The 12451-nt window shown below is 59.2% G+C and overlaps 2 protein-coding genes across 2 annotated transcripts; one reads left to right on the top strand and one right to left on the bottom strand.

Moving 5' to 3' along the window:
* Positions 1–62: 62 nt before the first annotated feature.
* NT5C3B (5'-nucleotidase, cytosolic IIIB) lies at positions 63–5163 on the top strand. The gene is made up of 9 exons (XM_038168676.2): positions 63–319; positions 440–538; positions 1040–1109; positions 1358–1404; positions 1792–1877; positions 2301–2390; positions 3176–3338; positions 4160–4360; positions 4613–5163. Exons 1-9 carry the CDS (start codon positions 317–319, stop codon positions 4721–4723), a joined length of 870 nt encoding a protein of 289 aa, XP_038024604.2. The 5' UTR covers positions 63–316; the 3' UTR covers positions 4724–5163.
* A 725-nt stretch (positions 5164–5888) lies between these two features.
* FKBP10 (FKBP prolyl isomerase 10) lies at positions 5889–11846 on the bottom strand. Its single transcript, XM_038168669.2, has 10 exons — positions 11558–11846; positions 9823–9968; positions 9226–9415; positions 8939–9084; positions 8666–8855; positions 8290–8435; positions 8001–8190; positions 7689–7831; positions 7381–7544; positions 5889–7088 (listed from the first exon to the last, which is right to left on the bottom strand). The coding sequence occupies exons 1-10, from the start codon at positions 11749–11751 to the stop codon at positions 6903–6905; spliced, it is 1695 nt and encodes a 564-aa protein (XP_038024597.1). The 5' UTR covers positions 11752–11846; the 3' UTR covers positions 5889–6902.
* Positions 11847–12451: the final 605 nt, after the last annotated feature.

The raw sequence follows: 12451 nt of genomic DNA, 5'->3' as shown, positions 1-12451 counted from the left end.
CGCTAGCAGCCCTTGCCACGTATTTTTATTTATTTCTTTAATTATTTTTAACCTTTCTCTTTCGCCTTCCCGCCTCGGGGGCGTCTCGCAAAGGAGCCGCAGCAGCGAGCGGCGGGGGGGGGATCGCGGGGCGGGGTGCACCTGGAGGCTACGAGAGACCCCGGCCAGCTCCGAATACCCCCAAGTACCCCCAAATACCCCTAAATTTCCCCGAATACCCCCAAGTCCTCCCCCCCCCCGGTCCCGCCTCCCTGCCCGGCTCCTCCCCGCGGCTGCGCGGCCCCGGCTGGGCCCTGTTGGAGCGGAGCGGGGCGAGATGGTGAGCGCGGGGCCGGGGGGGGGGGGGTCCCTGGGGAACGGGGAGAGAGAGCAAGGGCTGGGGGCACCCAGCCCCTCTGGGGTGTCCCTGAGCCCCTGGGGGGGGTCTCTTTGCCTGCAGGTGCCCGAGCTGGAGAAGCCCACGGTGCGCATCCTGCGGCCGGAGCGGGTGCTGGGGATAATCCGGGCCATCAAGGAGCAGGGGAGCAGCAAGCTGCAGGTACCGGGCCCCAGCACCGTGCTTTCATCTCCTCCCCCCCACCACACCCCCTAATTTTTGCATCCCCCCCAGCACCCAGATGCACACAGCACCCTCTCTGCGCGGTTTGCTGGTGCAGGGGGAAAAGCCCCAAACGAGCTGGGGGGAGCTGTGTGTGCAGGCTGCCCTTTGCTTCCCTCTTATGCAAGCTATAAATATTAGCCAAGCCCCAAACCTCCCCCCCACACACACACCCAGACGGGAGGATTAAGCCTTTTGGTGCTGATAAGAGCGCCTGGGGTGCAGGAAGGGTGCTGCCTGGCTCAGCTGGGGGGGGGGGGACATCTGCTTCCAGCTGGCAAGGGCACCCAAATTCCCATCCCCGAGCTGCTCCCGTGCTCTGCTGCGGCTCTGTGCTCTCACGTGAGATGTGCTGATGCCGGATTTGCATCCTTGGCTGGGTGCTGCAAGGGCAGAATGAGCTGGGTCACCTGCAGCTTTTGGTCTTCTCTCCCCCTCCAGGTCATCTCTGACTTCGACATGACGCTGAGCAGGTTCGGGTGCAACGGCAGGCGCTGCCCCACGTCGCACAGTGAGTTAAAAAAGCCTTGCTGTCGGCTTTTCCTGCCCCTAATTCTGGGGGGTTTCTGTGTCTGTATCCGCAGCGGGTGCTGCTTTCACAGCCCTCACCTCCAGGCAGCCCAAAAACCATCTCCTGGTCTTTGTGCTCCAGCTTTGCAGACGAGACTCACAGATGCTCCTTCCCTTTCTCACGCTTGCATCCTAAAACTTTCAGCCTCCACGTTTCTGGGCTACAAAAAGGGAATTTTGTCTTTGCAGATATCCTCGACAACAGTCGTGTCGTTAGTGAGGATGGCAAGAAGAAGGTAGGCGTTGTTTTTGCAGGGCTCTTCATCCCCATGGCCCATCATCTTGGGCTTACATTGGCTGATGATAACAGAGGGGAAAGTAAAAATGAAAGTTTCATTTGCATACTCAGCTGTGGGCTTTTTTGGCCTGATAAGAGCAGGAAGAGTGTCTGCGTACTCCTCTGTACCTGGAGTATTAGGGCCAAGAGGAGACGCAGCCAAGCTAGCGGTGGATTAACTCTTCCTTCAGAGATCCCCAGATTTGCTCAGAGTGAAGTGGTTTTGGCGGTGTTTTTGTTGTGTATTGTGTTGCTTTGGGGGAATTCAGAAGTGCTGCGTCTGCTGATTACGGTCTCTTTGGACTCAATGTTCGCTCTGTGTTCTCACTTGCGTACGATGTTCCAGTTAAAGGATCTGCTGCACTATTACTACCCCATAGAAATCGATCCCAACCGGACCCTGGAAGAGAAACGTCCCCTGATGGTGGAGTGGTGAGTGCCTACTCGTGGTCTGATTGTTTCCTTGGGGAGCACTGGGGGAAACAGGAGAAAAAGGGAATTCCTGAGCCGAGGCCAGGCACAGAGGAACGTGCTGAGCCCTAGAAGTGGTTCCTTTTGCTTGTAGGGTCCCCTTTAACATTTTTTGGGTGTGTGGCACACACTCACCTGATTGTGCCTGTCACACCCAGCTGGCAAATAATTTGAGTCACTGGATAAAAAGCAAAAGCTACAAGATCTTGAAGAGAAGGGGGGGGAGGCTGTCCTTGTTGTCCTTGCCTTCAGGCACGGGAGTGGTGGTGCTGGATCCCTGGCACGGGTCTGATTTCCCTGCACGCTGGTGCCTGGTGTTGGTGCTGGCAGCTCCCTGGGTCTCACAGCACGTCCCAGGGAGCTCACCCTGCTGCCTTTCCCTAGGTGGACCAGGGCTCACGACCTGCTGTCGCAGCAGAAGATCCAGAAGGGTGACATCGCCCAGATAGTCAAGGAATCGGACGTGATGCTGAGGTATGTGCCGGGGGTCGGTGCGCTGCTTGGGGCCCTTCTTCCCCTTCACATGGTTCCCCCAAGGCCATGTCACCGCTCGTGTTTTCGGAGAAGAATCTGGGGGAAGCTGAACTGATTTCTCACTTCACCTGCTCGCTCTGATCCTCACGCCGCCCCCGACGTGCAGCAGATGCAAATCTCTCTTCCTTCCTGGGGCTGAGCTTTGTGACAGAGCCAGACGCCAGCACCACCAGCTGCAGCCTGAGCTCTGCTCCCCGAGGCTGCCCGGCTCCTGGGCTGGCTCCTTCCTGCCCAGAGCCTCTTCCATCTCCTTTCATCTTGGCAAGGAGCACCCAAACGAAGCTCCCCGAGCCTGGGCAGGCAGCAGGCAGCTCCCCTCTTCCAGAATAGATTTTCTCCCCACTCACTGTAACTGCTGAGCCTTATCCAGGCCCTTGACTCAGGAAGCTCTCAGGGGGCTCTGGGGGCTCTCAGGAGACTCTTGGGGGGCTCTGGGGGCTCTCAGGAGGCACTGGGTGAATGGCTCACATGCCTCACCTTGCTCCATACCTCCCTGCAGGGTTGTTTTGTTGAGGTGAGGTCCGGTGGCTTTGCTGTGCACCCTCAGCGTGCACCCCAAAACCCCAAAGCACCTTGATTTTTGCAGAGCAGGCACAGGCTTTTCTTTTTGGGGAGTCCCAGGCAGAAATGTGAGCCTTGGAGCTGAGAGCAGCCCACCATGCACAGAGCACCTCTTGCTGGGAGGGAGTAACGTTAATACCCTGTCACGGACGCTTCTCCTCCAGGGATGGATTCAATGAATTGTTTGATCAGCTGTACAAGTACAACGTCCCCATATTCATCTTCTCTGCTGGCATCGGCGATGTCCTCGAAGAGATAATCCGGCAGGCCAACGTCTTCTACTCCAACGTCAACGTGGTGTCCAACTACATGGACTTCGACGACAGCGTGAGTCCGTGCAGCGAGCCTGCAGGGGGGAGGTTTGGGAGGCTGGAACTGGGGGCTGTGATAGATTGAACAGACACGCTGCTAGGTTCAAAGCTTCCCATTAAAATTATGAAGTATTGGATCCCTCTAGGTAGGACCGGCCCTTTTCTGGGTCATGGGAGCACCGTAGCACAGGAGCAGCTGAGCATCGATGCTCAGGGTTTTGTGGGTTTCTCGTCTTCCAAACTTGCTTTTGGAGGCTGAAGGTGACCTGTGTGTCTGGGTATGCCCCGGGCTGGATGCTGGTCCGGCGCTGCACAGTCAGCATGGAGTTAACCGGCCGCAGAGGTCTCCCCTGATCCGAAAGCCAGATGTCCTTTAAAGCAGCTTGGAAGGCCTTTGTTGATGTGCGAAAGCCTGAAAAGTCCCAGTTCACATTAGAAAATGACCCGCTGTGCACAATGAAGCCCTCTGTTCCCATGGGTGGTGTGCTGGGGCCGGCAGCCTCCGGGGGAGATGGGGCAGGGGGGCACTGCCTCCCTCCTGGGGCTCCCCTGATTGTGGCTTTCCACGGCCCCTGAAGAGCACCAGGGCAGTACAGAGCCTAGCCCGAGATCTCCAGGATCCTTCGGATTCTCACCATATGGAACAGGCTCATCCTGCAAAATGGGGCCCTTGGGGCCTCTCTCCCCGTGTTTCGTGGCTCCTTGGGCACGTCTCAGAGACGAGAGCTGTCATTCTGCGAGCGTCCCCACCTCATCCCCCTCCCAGGAGGGGGTCTGCGGCTGCAGCACGGCGAAGGGGTTGCTTTGGGATCAGCGTGGCTGTCCCGTTCTGCACAGGGAGTCCTCAAGTGCTTCAAGGGACCTCTCATCCACACTTACAACAAGAACAACAGCGTCCTGCAGGGGACGGAGTATTTCCAGCAGCTGAGCGGCAGGACGAGCATCATCCTGCTGGGGGACTCCATGGGGGACCTGACGATGGCAGACGGGGTTCCCAGCGTGGAGAACATCCTCAAGATCGGCTTTCTCAATGACAAGGTGGGTGTGAGAAGCAGCCTTCTTGCTGCCAGAGCGTGGGGGATGCTGGATTTGTCTCAGCTCCCGGGGAGCGTGCAAGGGAGCTTTGGAGCTCTTGGTGTGCTTCAGGCATTTTTTTTGGGGTGGTTATTGAGTTATTGGCCCTTCTTTTCTATAGCACCAAGAAATGCAAGGGGTGTGGGTGCAGCATCTTCATTCTCAGCTGTTCACAGTCCTCTTTCTCTTCTCCCTTCCCTGGTGGTCTCACGGCAGGTGGAAGAGCGGAGGGGGAAGTACCTGGACTCCTACGACATCGTTCTGGAGAGCGACGAGACGCTGGATGTGGTCAACGGTATCCTCCGCTACATCCTCCTGGAGACATGAGCCAGGAACCTGGCATCCCAGCCCCGGCCAGGGGAACCAACAGACGTCCTTCCACTGGCAGAGCCGGGCTGGGTTTTCTGGTACCCTCCTGAATCCATCCTGGTGCCTGGGGCACTCTCCCTGCCCCGGCTCTCGTGTGTCGTGTCCATCCCGAACCTCGCCGCCTGTCCTCCTGGAAGCGGAGGGCTGAGATGTGGGAAGCAAGGAGCCTGCTCCTTGTGCCCCGTCGGTGCCTCGGCTCTGCTGCTTCCCCCTCAGACCTCATCCCAGCTCTGGGGGCCACACAAACCATTCGGGGCAGAGGCATCCCTGCGCTTAGCTTCAGCGGCTGAGCGCAGAAACGGAGGGGGTTTGCTGTTGGTCGAGGGCAGACCCGTTTTAGATCGAAGCTGTTCGCTTTTAACTGCGTTCCCATCTAAGAAAACAAATTTCTCTCCCGATGTCCTGTGTTCTGTGGCTTTGAGGTGCTCAGGCTGAGCTCCGGGCACCTCTGGGCATTGCCAAGCAGTGCTCCTGCTGCCAAAAATCCACTGATCCCTGTGCCATCAAGTCTCAGCCTCTGCTCCCTCTGCTTCTGCGTGGGTGCAGGACCCGTTGCCCAGCAGGGCTTTGGGGTGGGAAGGGGAAAGGAAAAGGGAAGGGGAAAGAGAAGGGAAGGGTTTGGGCAAATGCTGCAGCAAGGCTGGGGCTGGGAGCAGCATTTGAAGCCCATGGGTGGGATCGGGGAGGAGCAGCCAGCTGCGGTGTGGGGGGTTTGGGGGAGCATTTTAGGTAAGGGTGATTCCATCCGAAACTGCTGGGCTCGTTCTGGGCTCTTGGAGGAGGAGTAGAAAGAAGCCCTTTTATTTTTGTGGAGCCTCTGGTGAAATTAATGAAGAGGAAAACTCTTGACAGCCCCGATGGCAAGCGGCAAATTGAGACCCTGGTGTGGGAAACTGCTCTCATCCTGCAGCATGTAACTGGTGGCACCTCTTGGCCTGTGAGCTCCGTGTCCAGCCCTCAGCTCGCTCGCTGCCCTCCGTGTGGGCTGAGAACATTTAATTTGTGAACAGCACAGATTTCCTTCTCTTAGATGAAATAAAAGACCCAGGTGAGTTCTCCTCGCACCACTGCCCGGCGAAACGCGGATGTCTCATTGCAAAGTAACCTGACACAGAGGGAAAAATTCTGGAAACCAGTCAAAATCATTTATTTGGTGCCCTGTCATCATTAGAGGGGCTCACTCCGACCCTTTGCACAGTTCTGGTCTCGCCTTTTTTAATCTCTCTCTGCGAGGTCACACAGAGCCGGTGGGGAGGTGATGGGGACGTGCTGGGACAGACCTGAGAGCGCCGTTCAATTAGCTGCATTTAGGCATCAGAACCAAACGGGGCTGATTTTTCTCCATCCCTGCTGGCTGTGGCCGTGGGGTGGGGAGGATGAGGAGGACACGAAGCAGGGGATGTCCGTGGGGCATCGGGGTTTGATCCTGGGAACCTGAGCCACCTCCAGCCCGTGTCCCAGGGGAAGCAGAGGCTGGGCCAGCAGCAGGGACCAGCAGGGAGGGCCCCTCTTTATTTCTCTTCTCCTTCAAAGATGGGTATGTAAGTGTACTTAAAACTAACAAAAACGAAAGAAACCAACAAAAAACACCCCTAAACTACAGCAATACGGCTGAGATGAAGGGGAAGCTCCCCACTTCCCTGCGGCATCGCAGGAGGTGCAGTCGCTGGCCAAGGACAAGGGAGAGGAGCTCGGGGACAGCCTGGGGAGGGGGTGCCACTGCCCCGACCCCCCCGCGGGGCACTGAGAGCAGAGGGGTCGAGGCAGGGCTGGGGGCAGAACCGGCGGCAGAGGGGACATGGGTCAAGGCTCAAGGGGATGGGGGGACATGGGGCAGGGTGGGGAAATGCAGGCACTGCCCCCCCCGGGGGGCACCGAGATGCCCAAGAGTTTGGGTGCTTCCCACCTTCTGGTCTGGGCGCGTTACCTGGGGGCTGGTGAGTTTTTGTGTCCGTGAGGAACACATCAAATCCCCCTCAATTAAACAATGGGGGGGCAAAATATTGTTTTTTGTTGTTTCTTTTTTTTTTTCCCCTTGCAAGGGGCAGGGGCAGGTTCCCAGCTGGCTCTCTGGGGAGCCCGGCCGTGGCATGGCAAAGGGCAGTCCTGACCCTGGGGGGGGAGCGGGGGCTGCACCTCACAGCTCCTCGTGGATCTTCTCCTGGTCCTCGTCCGACTTCAGCTTCAGCTCCTCGGCCGTGATCTTCCCGTCCTGGTTGCGGTCCTGGTTCTTGAACATGTCGGCGATGACTTTGTCGGGGTCGGAGCTGGGCATGAGGCGCCCCTTCCCTTCTGCCACTTGGGTCAGGATGAAGGTGGAGAACTGCAGGGGGGAGAAGGAACGGGATGGGATGGGATGGGATGGGATGGGATGGGATGGGGATGCTGCTCTGCTCCGGGCAACAGCAGGGACACGAGAAGAGGCTGCCCCCACTGCCCCAGCCCCGCTGCTCCCCATTTCCAGCAGCAATTCTCCAGGCTTGGGCATTTTTCCTTCCCAGCGCTCCCAAATGTTTGGGATCAGCAGCATCCTTTGGGTGCTGCCCCCAGGGGTGGGCTCCCCGTGCCCCCCTCATCCTCCCGCACCCCACAAGCCCCCCGCGAGGTTTGGGCACCTCATCAGCGGGGATCTGCCCGTCCTTGTTGAGGTCCATCTGCTCGTAGAGGTTCTCCGGCGGGTCCCCGTGCCAGATGAAGAGGTAGCCTTCGGGAACCCCCTCCTCCATGGAGATCAGCTCCACCTCGAAGCGGAGCACGGCGCTGCCTGGCACCCCCCGGGCTGCAAAACAAGCGAGGGCTCTTGCACCCGATGGGCGAAAGCTTTCCAGCCTCCAGCAAGGAAAAAAAAAAAAGGTGAGGGAGAAATGCTGAGGGTTTCAGAAACCCTGGGTTTGCTCGGCAGACGTGGCCGTGGTGCCCCTACCTCCGCTCTCCCCGTGGCCCAGGTGTGGGGGGACGATGAGCACCCGCCTCTCCCCAGCACACATGTCGAGGAGACCTCTGTTGAGCCCCTCGATCACCTTGTTGGTCCCCAGAGTCACCTCCTGGGGGCTGCCGTAGTCGTGGCTGCAGGGGGCACAGAGAAGACGGCGTGGCTGAGAAACCCCCTTGGACCCAGCGGGCTCCCTCCCGCGCACCCAAATCCTGCACCTTTCCCTCCCGTGCCCCAAAATCCTGCACCCCCCCCCCATCCTGCTGCCCCGTGGCCGTGCCGCCGCCGTCCCGGTGCACGCACGAGGAGAAGAGCTTGGTGCCATCCAGCAGGGAGCAGTTGTAGTGGTAGCGGACAAAGTCCCTGTTGCGGGTGGTGATGTTGCAGCCCTCGGGCCGGTACACGGTCTCCATCTCCACCGGGTCGGCCGGGTTGTGGAAGTCGATGACATGGACGTCAAAAATGAGCACGGCTGAGCCGGGGATTTTGTCCCCTGGAAGAAGAGGAGCAGCAGCGAGATCTCAGCTGGCTGAACACGGAGCTGGGAAAAAAAACCTTTCCCTGCAACCCAGCGACGCTGCGGTCCCCTCACCTGCTCCGTTCTCGCCGTAAGCCAGGTGGGGGGGGATGACCACCCGCCTCCTCTCCCCCATGCAGACCCCTTGCAGGCCCTGGTCCATGCCGGGGATGATGTAGCCCTTCCCGATGTAGGTGTTGTAGGTGTGATTTCGGGAGTAGCTGCAAGAAGAGAAGCATCCCGAGCACCCAGCACGTGGCCCTGCTCCCACCCAACCTCGCTCCATTTGGTAATTACTTTTTTTTTTTTTTTCCTAATCCTTTTCCCTCTTTGTTACCACCCTCTCCTCCCAACTCCCCTGGGATTTTCCAGCTTCTCCTTGCAGGGTGGGAGAGGACCAGGGGTGCACGGGGGTGTCCCCCCATAGGGCCGTTTCCTCGCCCCCCCATACCTGGAGTCGAAGAGCGTCCCGTCCATCAGCGTGCCGTTGTAGTGGTAACGCACAAAGTCCCCGGTCACAGCCCTGCGCTTGCAGGACTCCGGCACCTCCAGGTGCTCCAGGAAGACCCCATCCTTGGGGTTGTGGAAGTCCACCAGCAGCACGCTGAACACCAGCGAGGCTTGCGGTGGGATCACGGTCCCTGGAGAGGGGGGGGGGGCACGGCTCAGCCTGGATGGGGGTCCCGTTCCCCGAGCAGGAGCAGTGGGGTGATGCCTGGCTTACCATAGCCCTTCTCCCCATAGGCTAGGAATGGGGGGATGATGATGCTTCTCTTCTCCCCGGCACACATGCCCAGCAGCCCCTGGTCCATGCCCTTGATCAGCCACCCGGTGCCCACGTAGGTGTCGTAGGTGCTGTCCTTGCTGTAGCTGATGAGGAGGAACCAGGAGAACAGCTCTGGGGCTGCACCAGCACCCCCCAGCCTGAAAGGGGGGCTCCCAAGTCCTGCCCCAGGCTGGCATCCCCAAGTCCCCACCGTTCCCAGTGCTCCCAGTGCCGGCACCCAGTACCTGGAGTCGAAGGGGGTGCCGTCGAGCAGCGTGCCGTTGTAGTGGTACCGCACGAAGTCCGAGTTCTCCACCGTGCGGTTGCAGTGCTCGGGTTTGGACAAGGTGGTGATCTGCAGCTTGTCGTTCTTGTTCCAGATGTCCAGCATGACCACGTCGAAATACAAAGTGGCATCGGGGGGGATCAGCCCCGCTACAGGGGCGGCAGCGAGGGCAGGGAGAGAGTTAGGGGAGGGAAAGGCAAGGGTGGATGCCCTACTGCATGCAAACGCAGAGCTTTAAAGCACTTGCAGCATCCTCCCCCCTCCACTGCGCAGGACAAGGGGGGGACATTTGTGCCCTGATGCTCCTGTAGGGTGCTGGTGGATGGGGACCCGACCTGCCTGGTGCAGCTCTGAGCTCAAACCCTGCTGGGGGTCTCCACGGAGCCATTTGTGCAAGGGGGAAGGCGATTGCTTTTTTTTTTTTGGGGTGCCCCAAATGCTGCTCTGTCCCAGCAACGCCTCCATCCTTCCCCAGCGCCTGCCGAGTGGGTGCCAATTCTCTGTGCCCCCCCCATAATGTGGGTTTGCCCCCATCCATCCCCCCACAGCCCCTTACCCACTCCGATGCTGCCGTAGCCCAGGTGGGGGGGCACGATGAGGTGACGCCGCTCGTTCACGCACATCCCCTGCAGCCCCCGGTCCATGCCGGTGATCAGCCGCCCGACGCCCACCACGCCGGCCACCGTGGCCCCTCGGTCGTAGCTGGGGGCGAAGGGACAGACCCGTCAGCACCGGGGGCTGAAGGGCAGGCTGCGACCCACGGGGGCTGAGCAGCTCCCTCCGCCTCGCCCGGAGCACCTGCGCTGAATTTGTAGCCTTGCAAATTTCTTCCTTCAGCCAAAAATGTGCCCAAATCTCCTACCCCGTGGCAAGGCTGATGGCGGGGTCTGTGGTGCCCCTGCTAACCCTGGGCTCTCTCCCAGGTCTGGAATTCACGGTAACGAAGCATCCCCCCGCCCTGTCTCAGGGCACCAGCCTCAAGTTTTTCCCCCACCTCGCTGGGATCGGGGTCCCCCCACCCCAACCAGGGATCAATCCTGCCCTGCCCGCGGTGCAGCTGCACCCTCGGAGGTGGGGGAGTGCAGGATCAGGCCCCCCGGGTGCAGAGGAGGCAGGAGATGAATTTATTTGGGGCTGAACTCTCAAATATCCTCGCAAATTTTGCACGGCAATCTGGCCCGGAGGTCTGCGCGCTGCCGGGCTTGCTGTGGCTTCCCTGTAATTTCGCGTGTGCCACGTTTGCAGTGAGGAGGAAAGAAAAAGTCCCAGGCCTCATTTTTAAACTGCAAATTTGTTTTTATTTTATTTTATTATTATTATTATTATTATTTTTAATCTTAAAACACAGGCTCCGGGAAGCAACTGGGGGCCGTTCCAGATAAAGGGAAGCCCTTTATCCCATTTCATGTGCTGGGAAAGCTTCTCCTGGAAGCACGCTGCAGTGCTCAGGACAAAGAATTATTTTAGCAGCAAAATTCCCCAGGCCCCCATCGCGTTTGGGGCGTGCAGCAGCAGGAGGGGCAGCCCGTGGCTGATTTCCTTTCTCTCCCGTTCACGCTTACAAGAAAATCGAGACAGGCTGAGCCGGGAGCAGAATCCCCCTGCTCTTTAGGGGTCTGAAAAATGCCCAGCTGGAAAGTTTTTGTTCCCGAGCCGGGCTGGGGCTGAGCTCCAGCACAGCCCCCTCTGGTCCTGTGCTTTTGCCCTGTGCCTCCTACCCCTCCTCGCCCCGGTGCGGATCAGGAGCTGCACCAACAAAACCCGGGTTTATAACCAGCGTGGGCACAGCAGGGTGGGTGCAGAGGCCGAGGAAATCCACGACCAGCAAGACCCCGAAGCCTGTTAGGTAACGAAGGGATTTCGCCGCTGCCACGTCTCAAAGTGCTTCAGGTATTTTCTCTGCCTGTGCAGTACGTGCAAGCACACGCCTGGAGCGCAAAGCATCTCAGCCAGGGCCTGATCCTGCCCCTGCCTGGGATGGGCTTGCACCCGGGGGCAAATGGGAATGGGGCTGGGCTGGGGGCTGCAGCCCCAGCTGGGCTGTGCCATCCTGGGCAGCTCCCTTGGGGCCACCCCAGTCTCAGCCCCGCCGTGAGCACCCCCAAAATCCCCCCTCGGGGTCCAAGCTGCGGGGCACCGAGCGATGCAGGCGGGGGGGCTGACGGGAAAAGGCATCCCCTGGCCCTTGGGGCCGTGATGGGGGGGACACGCGGGGGGGCTGGGGGCAGCATGCAGGATTCCCCAGCGCGTGGGGCGGCCGCATGCAGCTGGTAAAGAGCCAAGGGCGATACCTGGAGTCAAACTTTTTGCCATCTTTAAAGGTCCCATTGTAGTGGTAGCGAATGAAATCCCCCATCTGGACTTCCCGCAGGCAGATTTTGGGGATATAGTATCTGTCTATCACCACGTCTTCCAGGGGGCCGGGGTCCCCCAGCCCCAGGACCCCCAGGAGGCTCAGCAGGAGGACGAAGCTGCCCAAGGCCATGGCGCTGGGAGGCTGCGGCCGGTTGGAAAGGCTCAGAGCGGAGAGGAAGGCGCAGAGGTGGGGCCTCCCCGGCCCCTCTCCCGCGCCGATGCGAGCTCAGCCCGGCCCAGCTGCATTTCTGTACACGTGTAACGGGGCCCAGCCGTGCTGCCCTCCGCCAGCCTCCCCACTGCACCACCGGGGCAATTCCCCGAGCCGGCGGCAGCGGGGCAGGCAGAAAAAGTCACAGCGGCAAAGCTCCGTGTCAAGACTTTTTTTTTTCGCCCCCTTTTTTTCTTTTTTTTCTTTTTTTTTCTTTCCCTAGGCAGTCCTTTCTGCAAAGGAAAAAGCTGAAGAGACCTATTTGGAAGCAAGTTTGTGCAGCTGGAGGTCCCATCCCAGCAGCTGCTCCGGGTCCTAGTGCTGCCTGCGCTCCTCCCAGCACCCACGGCTCAGGATGCTGCTTCCCACTCCCTCGCACTTAAGGAATAGTAAATACAAGGAATTAACGGTTTTAATAACACCTACTGCTCTTCAGTCTGCTGCTGGCAGATCTTTTACTGAATGGCAATGATTAAAAATGTGAAACTGTCCCTGTAGTAGACTTTCACAGATCGGAGCGGCATCGAGTGCACGTGGATGTGTTGCCCCACATCCCTGCTGTCCCCCCAAACTGTTGGTGCTGTGGTAAGGGCCCCCTGCAAGCCCCAGGTAGGAAATA

Source organism: Anas platyrhynchos, chromosome 28 (assembly GCF_047663525.1).
Source record: "Anas platyrhynchos isolate ZD024472 breed Pekin duck chromosome 28, IASCAAS_PekinDuck_T2T, whole genome shotgun sequence".
Lineage (NCBI taxonomy): Eukaryota > Metazoa > Chordata > Aves > Anseriformes > Anatidae > Anas > Anas platyrhynchos.
This window is presented reverse-complemented; position numbering and strand designations above follow the sequence as displayed.

Bases quoted from the DNA above. Each gene is read 5' to 3' on its own strand.
- FKBP10 (XM_038168669.2), bottom strand. From the start codon at position 11,751: ATGGCCTTGGGCAGCTTCGTCCTCCTGCTGAGCCTCCTGGGGGTCCTG. The intron at 8,191-8,289 runs GTGAGGGGACCG...CTCTTCTTCCAG, and splicing joins TTACGGCGAGAACGGAGCAG to GGGACAAAATCCCCGGCTCA. The intron at 7,089-7,380 runs GTGCCCAAACCT...TCCCCCCTGCAG, and splicing joins GGCAGATCCCCGCTGATGAG to TTCTCCACCTTCATCCTGAC.
- NT5C3B (XM_038168676.2), top strand. The intron at 3,339-4,159 runs GTGAGTCCGTGC...CGTTCTGCACAG, and splicing joins ACATGGACTTCGACGACAGC to GGAGTCCTCAAGTGCTTCAA. The intron at 4,361-4,612 runs GTGGGTGTGAGA...GTCTCACGGCAG, and splicing joins TCGGCTTTCTCAATGACAAG to GTGGAAGAGCGGAGGGGGAA.